General features: G+C 58.5%; 6 protein-coding genes across 6 annotated transcripts; 3 read left to right on the top strand and 3 right to left on the bottom strand.

Moving 5' to 3' along the window:
- Positions 1-583: 583 nt before the first annotated feature.
- QBC33DRAFT_549344 (NADH-ubiquinone oxidoreductase) lies at positions 584-1,375 on the bottom strand. Its single transcript, XM_060428962.1, has 4 exons — positions 1,082-1,375; positions 875-981; positions 729-761; positions 584-657 (listed from the first exon to the last, which is right to left on the bottom strand). The coding sequence occupies exons 1-4, from the start codon at positions 1,165-1,167 to the stop codon at positions 599-601; spliced, it is 285 nt and encodes a 94-aa protein (XP_060279781.1). The 5' UTR covers positions 1,168-1,375; the 3' UTR covers positions 584-598.
- An 82-nt stretch (positions 1,376-1,457) lies between these two features.
- On the top strand, positions 1,458-2,328 carry QBC33DRAFT_549340 (uncharacterized protein). The gene is made up of 2 exons (XM_060428961.1): positions 1,458-1,524; positions 1,573-2,328. The coding sequence occupies exon 2, from the start codon at positions 1,811-1,813 to the stop codon at positions 2,192-2,194; it is 384 nt and encodes a 127-aa protein (XP_060279780.1). The 5' UTR covers positions 1,458-1,524; positions 1,573-1,810; the 3' UTR covers positions 2,195-2,328.
- Positions 2,329-2,345: 17 nt separating this feature from the next.
- Positions 2,346-3,568, top strand: QBC33DRAFT_241327 (uncharacterized protein). The gene is made up of 4 exons (XM_060422914.1): positions 2,346-2,784; positions 2,883-3,035; positions 3,128-3,473; positions 3,549-3,568. Exons 1-3 carry the CDS (start codon positions 2,564-2,566, stop codon positions 3,267-3,269), a joined length of 516 nt encoding a protein of 171 aa, XP_060279779.1. The 5' UTR covers positions 2,346-2,563; the 3' UTR covers positions 3,270-3,473; positions 3,549-3,568.
- A 1,735-nt stretch (positions 3,569-5,303) lies between these two features.
- Positions 5,304-7,187, bottom strand: QBC33DRAFT_240758 (homoserine O-acetyltransferase). The gene has a single exon (XM_060422911.1). It carries the CDS (start codon positions 7,017-7,019, stop codon positions 5,439-5,441), a length of 1,581 nt encoding a protein of 526 aa, XP_060279778.1. The 5' UTR covers positions 7,020-7,187; the 3' UTR covers positions 5,304-5,438.
- Positions 7,188-7,244: 57 nt separating this feature from the next.
- QBC33DRAFT_549332 (uncharacterized protein) lies at positions 7,245-9,140 on the top strand. The gene is made up of 3 exons (XM_060428960.1): positions 7,245-7,902; positions 7,955-8,246; positions 8,320-9,140. The coding sequence occupies exons 1-3, from the start codon at positions 7,612-7,614 to the stop codon at positions 8,697-8,699; spliced, it is 963 nt and encodes a 320-aa protein (XP_060279777.1). The 5' UTR covers positions 7,245-7,611; the 3' UTR covers positions 8,700-9,140.
- Positions 9,008-11,954, bottom strand: QBC33DRAFT_459211 (uncharacterized protein; the record flags this gene model as incomplete). Its single annotated transcript, XM_060424915.1, has 3 exons — positions 9,008-9,760; positions 9,911-11,287; positions 11,367-11,954. The coding sequence occupies 3 exons, from the start codon at positions 11,952-11,954 to the stop codon at positions 9,008-9,010; spliced, it is 2,718 nt and encodes a 905-aa protein (XP_060279776.1).
- Positions 11,955-12,322: the final 368 nt, after the last annotated feature.

The following is a 12,322-nucleotide window of genomic DNA, read 5'->3' as shown; positions in this document are numbered from 1 at the left end:
ATGGGCAATGGAGTTACGTGTTCTTTCTTTCTTTCTTTTCCTGTTTCTGTATGTGCTTTTGTATAGCTATTTTGTCGTGATATTTTCAGCCACTGCATTGGAGGCTGTCGAGGGGAGAACTGAGCTCCTGACAAAAGGAGAGCACCAGGGGAAAGGAGCCAATTGGTCGAACTTAATGACTGACTCCGAGAATGAGAGAGGAAAAAGAAAAACGGCGAAGGGGGAAAGGTTGAAAGGTTTATCATGTACAAAAAAAGGGGGGGAGGGATGGACACTTGCTCATCGCCCACCGGGGTCATACTTTGCTTTATTATGCCTTGCTTTCAGGACCTACCGGACTGGGAGAATCCTATTAGTCTCATAATAAGTTAATTGATGTGTTGCTGTACACCCACGCAATTGATATTCATATGAATGATGATGACGGCATCCAGATATGATCCAAAGTCACAGCAATACGCAGAAACGGTACCAATCACGGCATTGGCATCCATCCGAGTATATTTACAGCCCATTTCTCTTTCAGGCGTTACACACAGGAACCTGTCCCCTCCCATCTCATCCCATCCCATCCCCCTCCCCTCCTTCCGCACCCCCATCATGCGCCGGTCTTTACAAGCGTAGAGACAGTATCCTCGATCTGCTTATCCGACAGCCCTGAAAAGCAACCAGTCAGTTTCTCTCTGCCATGACAACTGCAGGGACGGCAAGACAAGACAAGACCATACCTTCTAATGACTGGCTCTTCTCCTGGCCGAACTCTGGGAACACACACAAAATCAGCAAGCTTGCCCCCACCCCACTGGTCTCCCGCGCCCCTTGTATAGCTAGCTAGCCGGCTGGGCTGTGCTGGGCTTTGCTGGACTGTACTGACCGTATCGGGCGTACACCTTGGGCGCCGTGCCCGCGGCTTCGCGGAGCATGATCAGCGTGGCCGGGTTGTTCTTCTTCATCGTCGGGTACGCTCTTGTGAGGAAGGATCTATCCACAGGGGGGTGGTGGGAGTCTTGTATTAGCAAAACTTAGAAGTGGATTGGGGGGAGGGGGGGACTTTGGAGGGGGATTGTTTTTTTGCGCATACCTTGTGGCGGCGCTGTGCTCCGAGGTCTGGCAGAAGAGGAAGCGGATCTCCCTGAGGCTCTTGGTGAATGCGTATTTGCTCGACATCTCTTTCGAATAACCGTCCGGCGGTGCCGCGCAAGGGTGGGTGGGCGTGGTTGGAGTCAATTGCGGTTCGAGGGGATGGGGTGCCTGAAGCTGCTGCGAGCAAGGAGCAATTGAGCAGTCGTGATTTGAGGGAGGTTGAAAGTTAGCGGATGCATAAACTTGCAAGTGCACAAGAGCTGCCAAGAATGCACAACTCTTTGCATGCTTTCCCTGGCAAATGGCACGTGATTAGATTCTTATAAGTCGGCGGCTATTTCTGGGTGGGGTCTTGCGCTTATCCCGTCTTCGACCTCTTCTCCAACCACAACTTCTCCTCGCCTCTACCAACTGGGCGGCCATGCTCATGAAGTATCCAAGGTAATCCGCCGTTTCCCGTTTGTCTCGTAATACTCACCTCATCTTTAGCACTTCCGATTTCGGTCCCGTACTCTATCCGTATCAGTGACACCCGTCGATCCAGTACACACAAACGTCCTGCGTCTACACATCCACCCGAGCTTGACGGACCAACTGATTCTCTGCCTCCTGTCCATCCTGCCCCAGGTAATTCAGTGCTTGCTTTCCAGAGTGGTTTCTACCGCCAAGCATCATCGTCAAGAAGGCGAAACCAGGCTGGGATGACGAGTTCGAGAACGAAAAGACGATGTACGGGAGACTCCGGGCCTTCCAGGGTGTCGTAATTCCCGTATATTTCGGGGAAGCACAGTACGATGGCGCACTGGCGCTCCTTCTCTCGGACATTGGCGGGTTCCCACTCTGCCATCCTCAAGCGGCGTCGATGAAAGAAGGCGATTTGCTGAGGATGTTACATGACCCTTTTGGTGCTTTGGCTACGCTTAGCATTATCCATGATGATGCTAAGCTCGACAACTATCACCTTGTCGGCAATAAGATTATGATCGTAGACTTGGAAAGCGCTGAAGAAGCCGAGGAGAACCTTGAATTTTTTGTCGACTCCATTATAGACCACCTTCTGGGAAAGTATAAATCACACCAAAAATGCCTCGAGGCAGATTGGCTGTTATAATCATCAATATATTCATCACTTGCCATGGTTCTACTGCCTTGTTGTAAATACCACCACAATTGGTTTTAGACAGTAGCATGTACTTATCCTGCATGTACTTATCGGGGTCTGGGGGGTTGCTAAAAAATTGCGGGTCCAGTTCAACCAAAAAGAACCGTGGAATCTCCATCGGACCTGGATGTGGAATTGAGTCAACCTGCCCAGGGCCCGCAACGACGAATTATCCCCTCTCCTCTCATCGAGCCCTCCTTCTCCTATATCGGTACACTTTCACCGCTCCTAGGACCATCTCTGGTCCCATCCATCGTTTGTTTGTCTAATCCTCAACAGACAAAGCCACCGACCCTCACAACCCACCCTCCTCCCGCGATGCCTCCGACGAGCAACTTCTTCCGCGCCTCGCGGCCGGTCTTCCGCGCCGGGTTCACCGCGTCGCAGGCCCGCAACGCCTTCGGTCGGACGGGCGGCTTCCGCCAGAATGCGGGCAGGCGATTCCAAAGCACCACCGCCGACGACGCCGCCGCCGCGAAGGCGAGCTGGTTCAAGAGGATGTGGGACAGCCCGATCGGCCTGAAGACGGTGCATTTCTGGTGAGGACGGACGGTCCCCTGACGCGCGCATACATGCACACACCCCAAGCATAGAGGAAATTTTTTTGCTGACGGACTGGTTTGAATCATGATTGTAGGGCCCCTGTCATGAAGTGGGCGATCGTCCTGGCCGGCGTCTCCGACTTTGCCCGCCCGGCCGAGAAGCTCTCTCTTACCCAGAACGGCGCCTTGACCGCTACCGGTATAATCTGGACTAGGTGGTGCTTGATCATCAAGCCTAAGAACTATCTGTGGGTGTCCCCCCGGGCCGCTTGCCAATATCGCCACATCTGCCCCCCCGGGTCCCTGCCTGAGGCCATGGTGCTGACCTTGTTTCCCCTAGCCTCGCTGCCGTCAACTTCTTCCTCGGCGTCGTGGGTGTCATCCAGGTCACCCGGATCGTCATGTACAACCAGTCGCAGAAAGGCTTGCACGTGAACCCCGACGAGATCAAAGACGAGGTGAAGGAGGCCATCAAGTCGTAAATCAGGACGCTCCCCTCCATGGTTGTTTGGGGCTTGGGATATGTGGGGTGGGGGTGATACCTTCGGGATCTAATGACTGGGCCGTTTGTGACGGAATTCGGCTCAGCTTTCTCTACGCGCTAGAAATATAAGGATATCGGTGGGATGGGGCCCGTGGTCCTGGCCAGAGACGTGGCTGATCCATTCGGAGATATTATCTAGAGGGCGAGCCGTCCCTTGCTTGTGGTGCGATTCCGTTTTAACAGATCTGGGCTTGTAGATTAACAGTTGCTCAAAAAGATTTGGTATTCATTAGGGTCTGTTGTCTCTTCTCGGCCGTTGGCCGCCGCAGTTCTTCGTATGTAGCGGAGAGTGTTTTTTGGCAAACTGATGCGTTCTTAACAAAGTCAAACATGAACGAGGAGCCGTGGATGAATGAGTATTCAGGGGTAGTTCACATGCTCTCTTCGTTGATGGTTCCGGCAACAATTACGAACACAGACACCAGCCAGTCGCAGTATCGTTTCCGTTTCACCTCTGGCCCATGGACAGCCCAGTACAGATGATCAGGCGGGCCTCGGCCATTTCCCAAATCAATACCAGGTTCGGCCCACTGCTAGTGCTGCCGGGGACCGTCAAGTGGTCCTTGGATTTTGATCTGTGTAAAAAGGCTCGGGAGGTGCTTTGCGGACTTCACATCCTCTTGGGAATGGCCGCGCTGCCCACACAGTCTCCTGCAGAGCCAGATTTGGGAGCCGATGTGTTTGTCAAATCTCCTTCTGCAGCTACGAGAACTATGTGGCTCTTTTACAGCGTGATCGATTACGGCGTGTGTACTCTAGTTTTGAAGGTGGTCCTTAAGAAGATGTCCGCGAACCTCATTAATGATGAGAAGACTACTATTGTGGTGTGGACTTGCAAAGAACTGGATTGAGAGCAATGAGCGCTACTCACGACACACATTTCTGGAGAACCACCGAGTCAACTCTGGGCTACAATGCCAGCTCTACCTGACGGAACTTCGAGATATTTGCTTGCCTCGGATGCAGAGCCTAAGCAGGGGACCTATCTATTCCCAGTCGGCTATGGAACCGCTCATTGCCGGCCGCGTACAGACGATGAGCTCTGGGGATATGGCGAAGGCACCGAGCGGGACACTAGAGAAGGTCTGTGAGGTACTTGAACGCAAGGATGCCTCCCTCGACATCTTATACTCGCCTGCGCAGGGATCGGCTTGTGACACGAGAACACCGAGTGGAAGACGCTGCTGCGTAAGTATACGCAAACCCACGAGGAGGCCAGATTCTCCGGGGTATCTCCTCCCGGGCTTCGGTACACCCTAATCTAGATGAGCAGGGTGCTATCTAAGCTCTCGAGGAGCTGGAGGAGCAACGTGAGATACAATAACCCACGGCCAGACATTGTGTCGCAGGCAAGAGTTGCATCGTGTGGAGTGAAATGCTCGATGATGCGATTTACCCAACGTCCTTGAGCAGACCCAGCTAAAGGGCCGAGGTCATATATTCTTCTCTCATTCAGCCGTGCAAGGGTCGATGGCAGGGAATGCATCGAGAGTCAAACCCGTCCCATCCTGAGAGGACCGCGATAGAGTTTGGTTCCCATTTGGTGGTGGTTTCAATACGTCTGCTGGAATTTGCTGGAAATTCTGATCGACGTTACTAGCAGGGGTCTGCAGATGACGTGCATAAAACACCCCATCCCATCAGCCCTACCAGTGAGATGAGACTCATTGGGTGTCTTCAAGTGTAAGACCTGTCCTAGATTTGACCAAACATCCAAGACAGAGTCTGAAGTCGAACCCGGCGTCAACGGCCTCGGAAACTTATTATGACCTCCACATCCCCAGTCCTCGGCAACCTTGGCAATGCAGGACAGGTTCCATTGTGTCTGTATGTACATGAGAAAGACCGCCCGGTGCAAACGGCGAGATGAGACGACCCAGTTCGACAGCGACAAGACTTGTGGCACAACGACGGCCCGTTCCTACCCTGCCAAGCTACAGAAACCATGCGGTAAATATCGCCCAAGCGAAATGTTCAAATGTTCAACAGGCTAGTCCATTCTTAGGTCTGCCAAACCCAAGACGAGAAACTCTGACCACCAGTAATCAAAACGTGCTTATCCCCAAACGCCCATGCCCTATGCAATGCACTCGCCAATCATATCAGCTCACCCAAGAAACTTCCTTATAGCCCCCCCGACATTCTTCACATCGAGCAAGAACGTGTCGTGGCCAAACAAGCTCTGCTCCTCGCTCAGCTCGTAGTGGACCACGTCCCGGTTGCCGGCCATCTTGAGGGCTTCGGCAACCTCCCGCTGCTGCCAGGCCGGGAACAGGATATCACTGGCGACTCCCATAACCAGCGCCGGGTGACTTCGCAGCGGGGCCAGTCCCTGAACCAGGTCTTCGGGTGGCCCCTGGCCCGGCGGCGCGACCGTCTCGGCCGCCCCCTCGACCACCCCCGGCTGTTCCTCGTACGGGCGCTCCGGCAGCGTGAGGCTGCAGGCGGCGTCGGTGGCCGTGGGCTGGATCCCGGCCCTGATGGACTCCCTCCGCTCGGCCCTCCGCGCCGCCGTGGCGAGCCGGTTCTCGCGGCCCAGGTCGAAGAGGTCCATAGCCTTGCTGACGTAGAGCAGGCTGTTGGGGTCGTAGGTCAGGCAGAACTTCTCGCCGGCGTGGTCGAGGTACGTCTCGATGAGGAAGTCGGGGCACAGCGCCGGCGGCTTGCTGGGGTCCGCCCTCCTCCGCGAGAAGCGCTGCTCCCACTCGGGGCCCGACCGGTACGTCACGGTGGCGATCTCGCGCGCGAGCTTCATGCCTGCGTGCGGCGGCACCCGGCCGTAGTAGAAGCCGCGGTTCCAGTTGGGGTCCATCATGAGGACCTGCCTCTGCGTGTGGCGCATGGCGATGCTGTAGGGGTGGCTCCGGGCGCAGCCGCTGATGGAGACGAGCCTGCCCACGCGGTCCGGGAACAGCACCCCCGACGCGAGCGACAGCATGCCGCCCATGCTCGAGCCCACGCTGGCGTAGAGCTTGTCGATGCCCAGGCCGTCGAGAAGCCGGAACTGTGCCTTGACCATGTCGTCGATGGTCAGGATCGGGAACCGGGTCGCGTACATCTGGCCGTCGGCGGGGTCCACGCTGCTGGGGCCCGTCGACCCGTAGCAGCCGCCGACGACGTTGGTGCATATGACGTGGTACTTGTCCGTGTCCAGGGCGAGTCCCGGGCCGATGAACCTCTCCCACCAGCCCGGCTGCGGGTTCTCGTCCGTCGAGTGCGCGTGCGACGACGCGGACAGGCCCGTGTGCAGGAGGATCACGTTGGACTTGTCGGCGTTGATCGCGCCCCACGTCTCGTAGGCGATGTCGAACTCTCGCAGGGTGCCGCCCCAGTCGAGCAGCAGCGGCTCCTTGCAGTGGTATTTCAGCGTTGCGCCGGCCGTGTACGAGGGCTCCGGCCCAGTGCTGTCGGACCTCGCCTCCAGCGTCGCCGATCGAGTTTCGAGGGCGTCGAGGCATGGAAATGCCATTGCCGGGTTTGATGCGCCGCTCCGTAGCGGCCCCAGGCTATGGAACTGCCTCCCGCCATTCTGTATTACCCCTCCAAAAGCTTGGCGCTGGATTGGTAGACTTGAAGCTGGTGGCTTGGGGTGGTGGATCTGCAGCGGGCGAGGGATTTTGCCCGCGCGAGCGGGGATGGCTGCAAAGAGGCTTCGAAACCCAGTCAGTCCAGATCGATGGGAATGCATCGCGACCTCTGAGGGAAGTATGCGGTCTTAGAAAGACCTCGATTGACCCTGGCTGCGAGGGTTGAGGGATGCTAAGAGGCCATGATAACTTTTGTAAGCAGGTCCCCTGCTCACTTAATGAAGCTCCATTTTCGCGCGATGGTATCATTTCACGTGCATCTTTATTCCACGACCGGTGTGTGCCTAGCTAGAATGAGGGTCCAGGCTATATAACCTATGGAATGTGGGGTGATGTCATTGCTGAATGCTAGGGGCTGACGCAGCGGCACCACGCAAGCTCCAGCGACGCACCTTGGATGAGGTTGTGAATCGAATAAGCTTAGGCACAAATATGAGAAGTGTTTGACATAGGTCTTTTTGATAACTCAATGCATTTGTTAGAAAATCACAGTTGGTGAAGTATCTCATTCATATCGGACCGGGATTATCACTCTGATTGCCTGTCCTCCTGACCCCTGTCTGCCTGCCAAAGCATGCTATCGTCGCTGCCTCAATAGCCCCTCCTCAAAGCATTTACAAGGCAGATTCTAGGCAACTACAACCAACAACTCTTTACTACCACCATCCCTAGCATTTGAGCCCAACCCACCGAATGAACCGGTTGTTTTGGAACCTTATTTGGCCAAGTCTAGCATCGGCCAAAATGGAGCACTTAGAAGCGCTTGATGGCAACGACCTTTATGAGCCTACCGTTTTGGACGTGCTGGTTGTCAGGGCAATGATAAACAAGGCATTTGGACTGGCACCGGAGCTCGTCGATGCAGTCATCGACGCGGCCGAATATTGGCCCCATTCGACCGTTATTGGCGATTACAGACAACTTCAAGGGGGTATGAAAGCTGCTGTTGGGAGCTCTAGCAGGGGATCCAAGAACCTCTTCCTCGTGAGTCTATCTAATCTTGGCCCGACGGTTCATGAACTGATACCAGCTTCAGGCTCGCTCCCAACCTCTGGGCTTCGCCAGGCACCCTGCAGGAGCGGATCCCCAAGCATGGGCTGAGGAGGAGCCCAAGCCGATCCAACTCCAAAAAGAACACCCAAGAGAGAAACTACAGGACCTGGCCAAATGCCCGTTGACCTTGGTCGAGCACCCTTGCAGGAAGATTGTCTTCACCATCCACAGTCGTGACCAAGGATGGGGCGGTAATGTGCAAGACCATGGAACTTATAAAAGTTCCTTTACTTGGTTCGACGCCGGGCTGGAAAGGTTCGAAGCCGGCGATGGCGGTAAGTCTCTTGTCTGGGTGGCCTAACCTGCCCACCAATGTGCCGCGAGCAGGCGGCTAATCTGCGCACCCAGTTTCTGCGTCCGCGCCTGCTCTCGACGCATCCGAGCTACGCTCCATTTGGCCCGAGGTGCGGACCAATGAGCAAGGAGAGCAGTATATACACGCAGACCTGCTCTCCGACCCAGAACACCTGGTCCAGTTCAACCTCTTGGCAGCAGCCAGGGTGATGAAGCATCGTGTCGAGTGGTCTTATCTCGACGACATTGACCCTCAGTCTACCGAGGCAGCAGAGAGTCTGGAGCGTGTAGGGCGGGGCACTAACTCTGTAGACGGGAAGTTTGTGCGGAGTCTGAAGTTGGGCGACGTCGTCACTCTCTGGGCTCGGGCCAGATTTGCGGGGTGGCAGAACAGGGTCCAGAGGGTCCAGATGGACGTGTACTGGGTCGTTTGAGTCTCGAAGAGTTGACTCCGGAGTGTTTCTCGTCTGCCACAGGCTAAACGGGTTAGGAGTTGTGGCGTGGGGATTTCCGGAGGATGACCCCTTGTTTTTGATTGCGGGACGAGTCCGCCCTGAATGGCCATAGACTGCGCATTCTTCTGATTCTACATATACCTAGTTCCCTAAGCGCACATTACATCGCTCGAGAGATACCTCCATGCTTAAACCACGTACGCCAGGCTTAACCAAATCCCCAGAAAATAAAAGTAAAATAAGAGCCCCAGGCGATACCAGTTGCATGTCTCCCTCGTACTTACCGGTCACGAAATCAGTCCTATCCTCCGATCCAGGTCACCCCTAAGCTGCTTATTACCCACCACCAGCAGAGTCTTATCCTCGATCCGTACAATCTCGTTCGCCTGGCACTTAGACCCATCCAGATCCAGACCAGCCAAGCCGTCCGGTTGGACTGCCGGCACATCGGGTACCGACAGCTCCCGCAGCTCCGGGGGCGCCGGCTCCGGCGGCCACAGGATCCGGAAGGCCTCTTCCTCGGTCATGGGGGAGGTCGCGCCCCGCGCCGCGGCAGCATCCCCGGCCAGCTTGCGGTACGGGGGCGCCGCCGGCGAGCCGAGCTGTGGCGGCGGAAGCCCCTGGGTGCCCTCCTCGCCGGAAGAGTACCCGCCCTCGGGCCCCCCATCATCGCCGGCGCGGTTGGCGCCCGCGCCACGCCGCTCGCGGGTGGTCCGCATCGTCGAGCGGCCCGCGTCCCGGCCGACGATGAGCCTGAGGAGCCTGTTCTCCAGCCTCGGCGGCGATGACGACGGCGAGCCCCCGTCGTCGGCGGGATCTCGGTCCCCAGCGGCGGTGGCGGCGCCGCTGCTGTCGTCGTCCCTCGCCAGGCAACGGCGCAGTTCGTGGTTCTTGCGGTTGCGGACGTGGCCGCCGTTGACCGCCGCCGAGGCGTGCAGGTAATCGGTGCCGTCCAGCGCGCCTAGGATCCTCGACCACAGCGACTCGTCGGCGAGCACTCTCTCCACCGCCGACGCCGGCGGGGGCATCGTCGTGTCATCCTCCCCCACCCTCCCAACACCGGGCACGGCAGAAGCAGCAGGAGCAGCAGCAGGAGCAGCAGCAGCAGCAGTCGCCGCGCGACTGCCATCCCCAGCCAAGCCGGTGCCTCCGCGTTCGTGTTCCCCCTTCGCGGGCCGCCGCACCAGCACCGGGAACACGGCCTGCGGCTCGTCCCTCCGGTGCCGCGACAGCGCCCAGCCGTGCCTCCTGCCGTCGACCTCGAAGAGCGTCAGGCCCGAGACGCCGTTGTAGACGTCGCTTGCGGCGACCCGGAGCGCCGGCGCCGGGTCGGAGCCGCAGCCGCAGCCACGGCCGCCCCCGGCCGGGTTGTTGTTGGAGTTGAGATTTGCGTTGTTGTTGGGCGGGCCGGTGACACCGCGGAGGGCGTCGACGAGCTGCGCTAGGGACCGGGCGGTCGTGGGGGAGTCGGTCTGCGATGGGGAGAGGGACGGGTGGAGGATGGCTGGGAGGAGGTCCAGTTCGTTATAGACGAGCATGAGCCAGCCTAGGTTGGTGGCGTCGCACCAGTGGTTGCCTTTGGCGCAGCGTGGGGTGTTGAAGATGCGAGGGCCGGGGCAGGGGGTAGAGGTGGTGGTAGTTGCGAAGAGGTTTAAAGATGGCGCTATGGAGGTAGTGCGCAAAATCGGTGGTGCGGTTTCGCCCCCTTCGCCGCCCTCGTCGTCATCTACGGCTCTTCCCCCTCCTCCAGCCCCGCCGGCCCGTTCAGGGGTTCGGAGATACTCCACGACCGCCCGGGCACAGGCATCGTACACCTGTGCCATCTTAGCGCACCGCACTGCCCATATCCTCTCCTTGACGCGCGCCGGCCATTTCTTGCCGGCCAGTTCCCGCTCGTCGACGAGGTTGAGGATGGCCGTCTTGGTGAGACGCGTGAACAGCCTCCGCAGCCCGAAGGCGTAGCTGATGACCAGCAGGCCTTCGGGCATGTCCTCGGTCGCCTTGTGCACCCACTGCGGCAGCCAGCGGTGCTCGACGAAGAGCTCGAGCGGCGACGTGCAGCGGTACCGCAGGCTGGTCTCGGCGAGGGCCACGAACTGCTCGAACGGCACCTCGCGCGGGACGCGGTCGTTGTGCATGTGCGCCGCGTGGAGCAGTATCGAGAGCGACGACCGCTCGTTGAGCTCCAGCTGCGGCATCCTGTAGAGTAGAACGCGCCGGCCGCCTTCGCAGTCGAAAGGCGTCGGCGGGGGCGGCAGATCGCCAGCGAGCTCTTCCGCCTCCCCGTCCTCGTCCAACTCCTCGGCGTGCGGTGAGAACATGCGCGCGAAGATGGGAGATGTCTCGGCGAGCATGTGCGAGGACACTTTGAACCGCAGGACGGGCTCCCACGGCATGGACGCGTTTGCGAATTCGAGGATGGTGTCGCCTCGAGGGGCGATGATGCACTTCCGTATCGTCCGGTCCGGAGAGATGCCCGACCCAGACGGCTGTACGAGTTCGGTGATCTTGCGCAACTCGCAGACAATTTCTTCGTACTGGCGAAACTGCGATTCCCATTTAGACCTCTGTGTGAAAGACCAAGTCAGTCATGGGACACCCTAGACTTTCTCCCTTTCCCCCCAACATCCCGGGGCCTGCACTTACCACCTCAGCATCCATCCTCTTGTAAGCCCCAAAGTTCTTCATCCACCCGCCCACGATCTGCGCCCTAGACCTCCTCTCCGCAAACAGGGCATCCAGTATCTCGGGCGCGGCAAAGTGCTCGAACCGCCTGTAAGTCTTGGCAAGGGAACTCTTATGAGCGACAGCCAGCTCCTCCAGACACGCCCTCCACTCCCCCACCGCCTCGAGCGAAGCGCCGTCGACATCCGCCACCCCCGCGACCCCGTCACAGACACCCTCGGATCCCTCAACCCCGCCACCCGCGGGAACGGCGACGCTCCTCCGCCTAGCCCGGTCGATCACGACAGCGGCGGCCACACCACCAACCTCCGCTCCCGACACCGCCGACGCAGTCCGCCCATGCCCACGAATCCCACGCCCCCCCCGCCGCCCCAGCAGCTCGCCGCAGAGGACCCCGCACCGCCCCCGAAGACGCGCGAACGCGGCGTCCACGCCGTCGTCATCGTCGTGGTCCTCCTCACCGGCGGCGTCCAGCGCGGTGCGCACCAGGCGCGTCAGGTCCCGCAGCTCGCGCACTTGCTGGTGGTGGTGGTGGTGGTGGCGGGTCATGTCGGCGGGGTCGGGCAGGTCCGTCGCCATGTCGGCGGCTGCGGCGGCGGTGCTGGTAATTATAGTTGTCGGCGACGTCGTCCTGGTGGGGCCAGTGGGTTGGTCCCCGGTCTGATCCCGGGAGTGGTGGGTTGGCTCTGGCACGTCGGCGTGGTTTTCGCCTTTTTGAGACGTCCTGGGTGACGGCATTGGGGGACGGCTAGTTGTGATGATGATCCCCGAGACCTACATGAAGAATGAGTTGGTAGATGGGATTGCAAAAAAAGGTAGATAGATAGGAACCGGGAGGGCATAACACCAGCTGAGGTGCGAGCATGCATGCATACGGGCAGGGGTCTACAGATGCGCCATCACAGCTCACAGCAATG

Source organism: Phialemonium atrogriseum (genome assembly GCF_030411735.1).
Source record: "Phialemonium atrogriseum strain 8032-3 unplaced genomic scaffold QBC33scaffold_30, whole genome shotgun sequence".
Lineage (NCBI taxonomy): Eukaryota > Fungi > Ascomycota > Sordariomycetes > Cephalothecales > Cephalothecaceae > Phialemonium > Phialemonium atrogriseum.
This window is presented reverse-complemented; position numbering and strand designations above follow the sequence as displayed.

Excerpts from the sequence above, each read along its gene's own strand:
- QBC33DRAFT_549344 (XM_060428962.1), bottom strand. The coding sequence starts at position 1,167 with ATGTCGAGCAAATACGCATTCACCAAGAGCCTCAGGGAGATCCGCTTC. Across the intron at positions 762-874 it reads CAAGGTGTACGCCCGATACG|AGTTCGGCCAGGAGAAGAGC; the intron begins GTCAGTACAGTC and ends GTGTGTTCCCAG. Across the intron at positions 658-728 it reads GAAGAGCCAGTCATTAGAAG|GGCTGTCGGATAAGCAGATC; the intron begins GTATGGTCTTGT and ends GTTGCTTTTCAG.
- QBC33DRAFT_549340 (XM_060428961.1), top strand. The coding sequence starts at position 1,811 with ATGTACGGGAGACTCCGGGCCTTCCAGGGTGTCGTAATTCCCGTATAT.
- QBC33DRAFT_241327 (XM_060422914.1), top strand. The coding sequence starts at position 2,564 with ATGCCTCCGACGAGCAACTTCTTCCGCGCCTCGCGGCCGGTCTTCCGC. Across the intron at positions 2,785-2,882 it reads CTGAAGACGGTGCATTTCTG|GGCCCCTGTCATGAAGTGGG; the intron begins GTGAGGACGGAC and ends TCATGATTGTAG. Across the intron at positions 3,036-3,127 it reads ATCAAGCCTAAGAACTATCT|CCTCGCTGCCGTCAACTTCT; the intron begins GTGGGTGTCCCC and ends TGTTTCCCCTAG.
- QBC33DRAFT_240758 (XM_060422911.1), bottom strand. The coding sequence starts at position 7,019 with ATGCATTCCCATCGATCTGGACTGACTGGGTTTCGAAGCCTCTTTGCA.
- QBC33DRAFT_549332 (XM_060428960.1), top strand. The coding sequence starts at position 7,612 with ATGAACCGGTTGTTTTGGAACCTTATTTGGCCAAGTCTAGCATCGGCC. Across the intron at positions 7,903-7,954 it reads GATCCAAGAACCTCTTCCTC|GCTCGCTCCCAACCTCTGGG; the intron begins GTGAGTCTATCT and ends TACCAGCTTCAG. Across the intron at positions 8,247-8,319 it reads GTTCGAAGCCGGCGATGGCG|TTTCTGCGTCCGCGCCTGCT; the intron begins GTAAGTCTCTTG and ends CTGCGCACCCAG.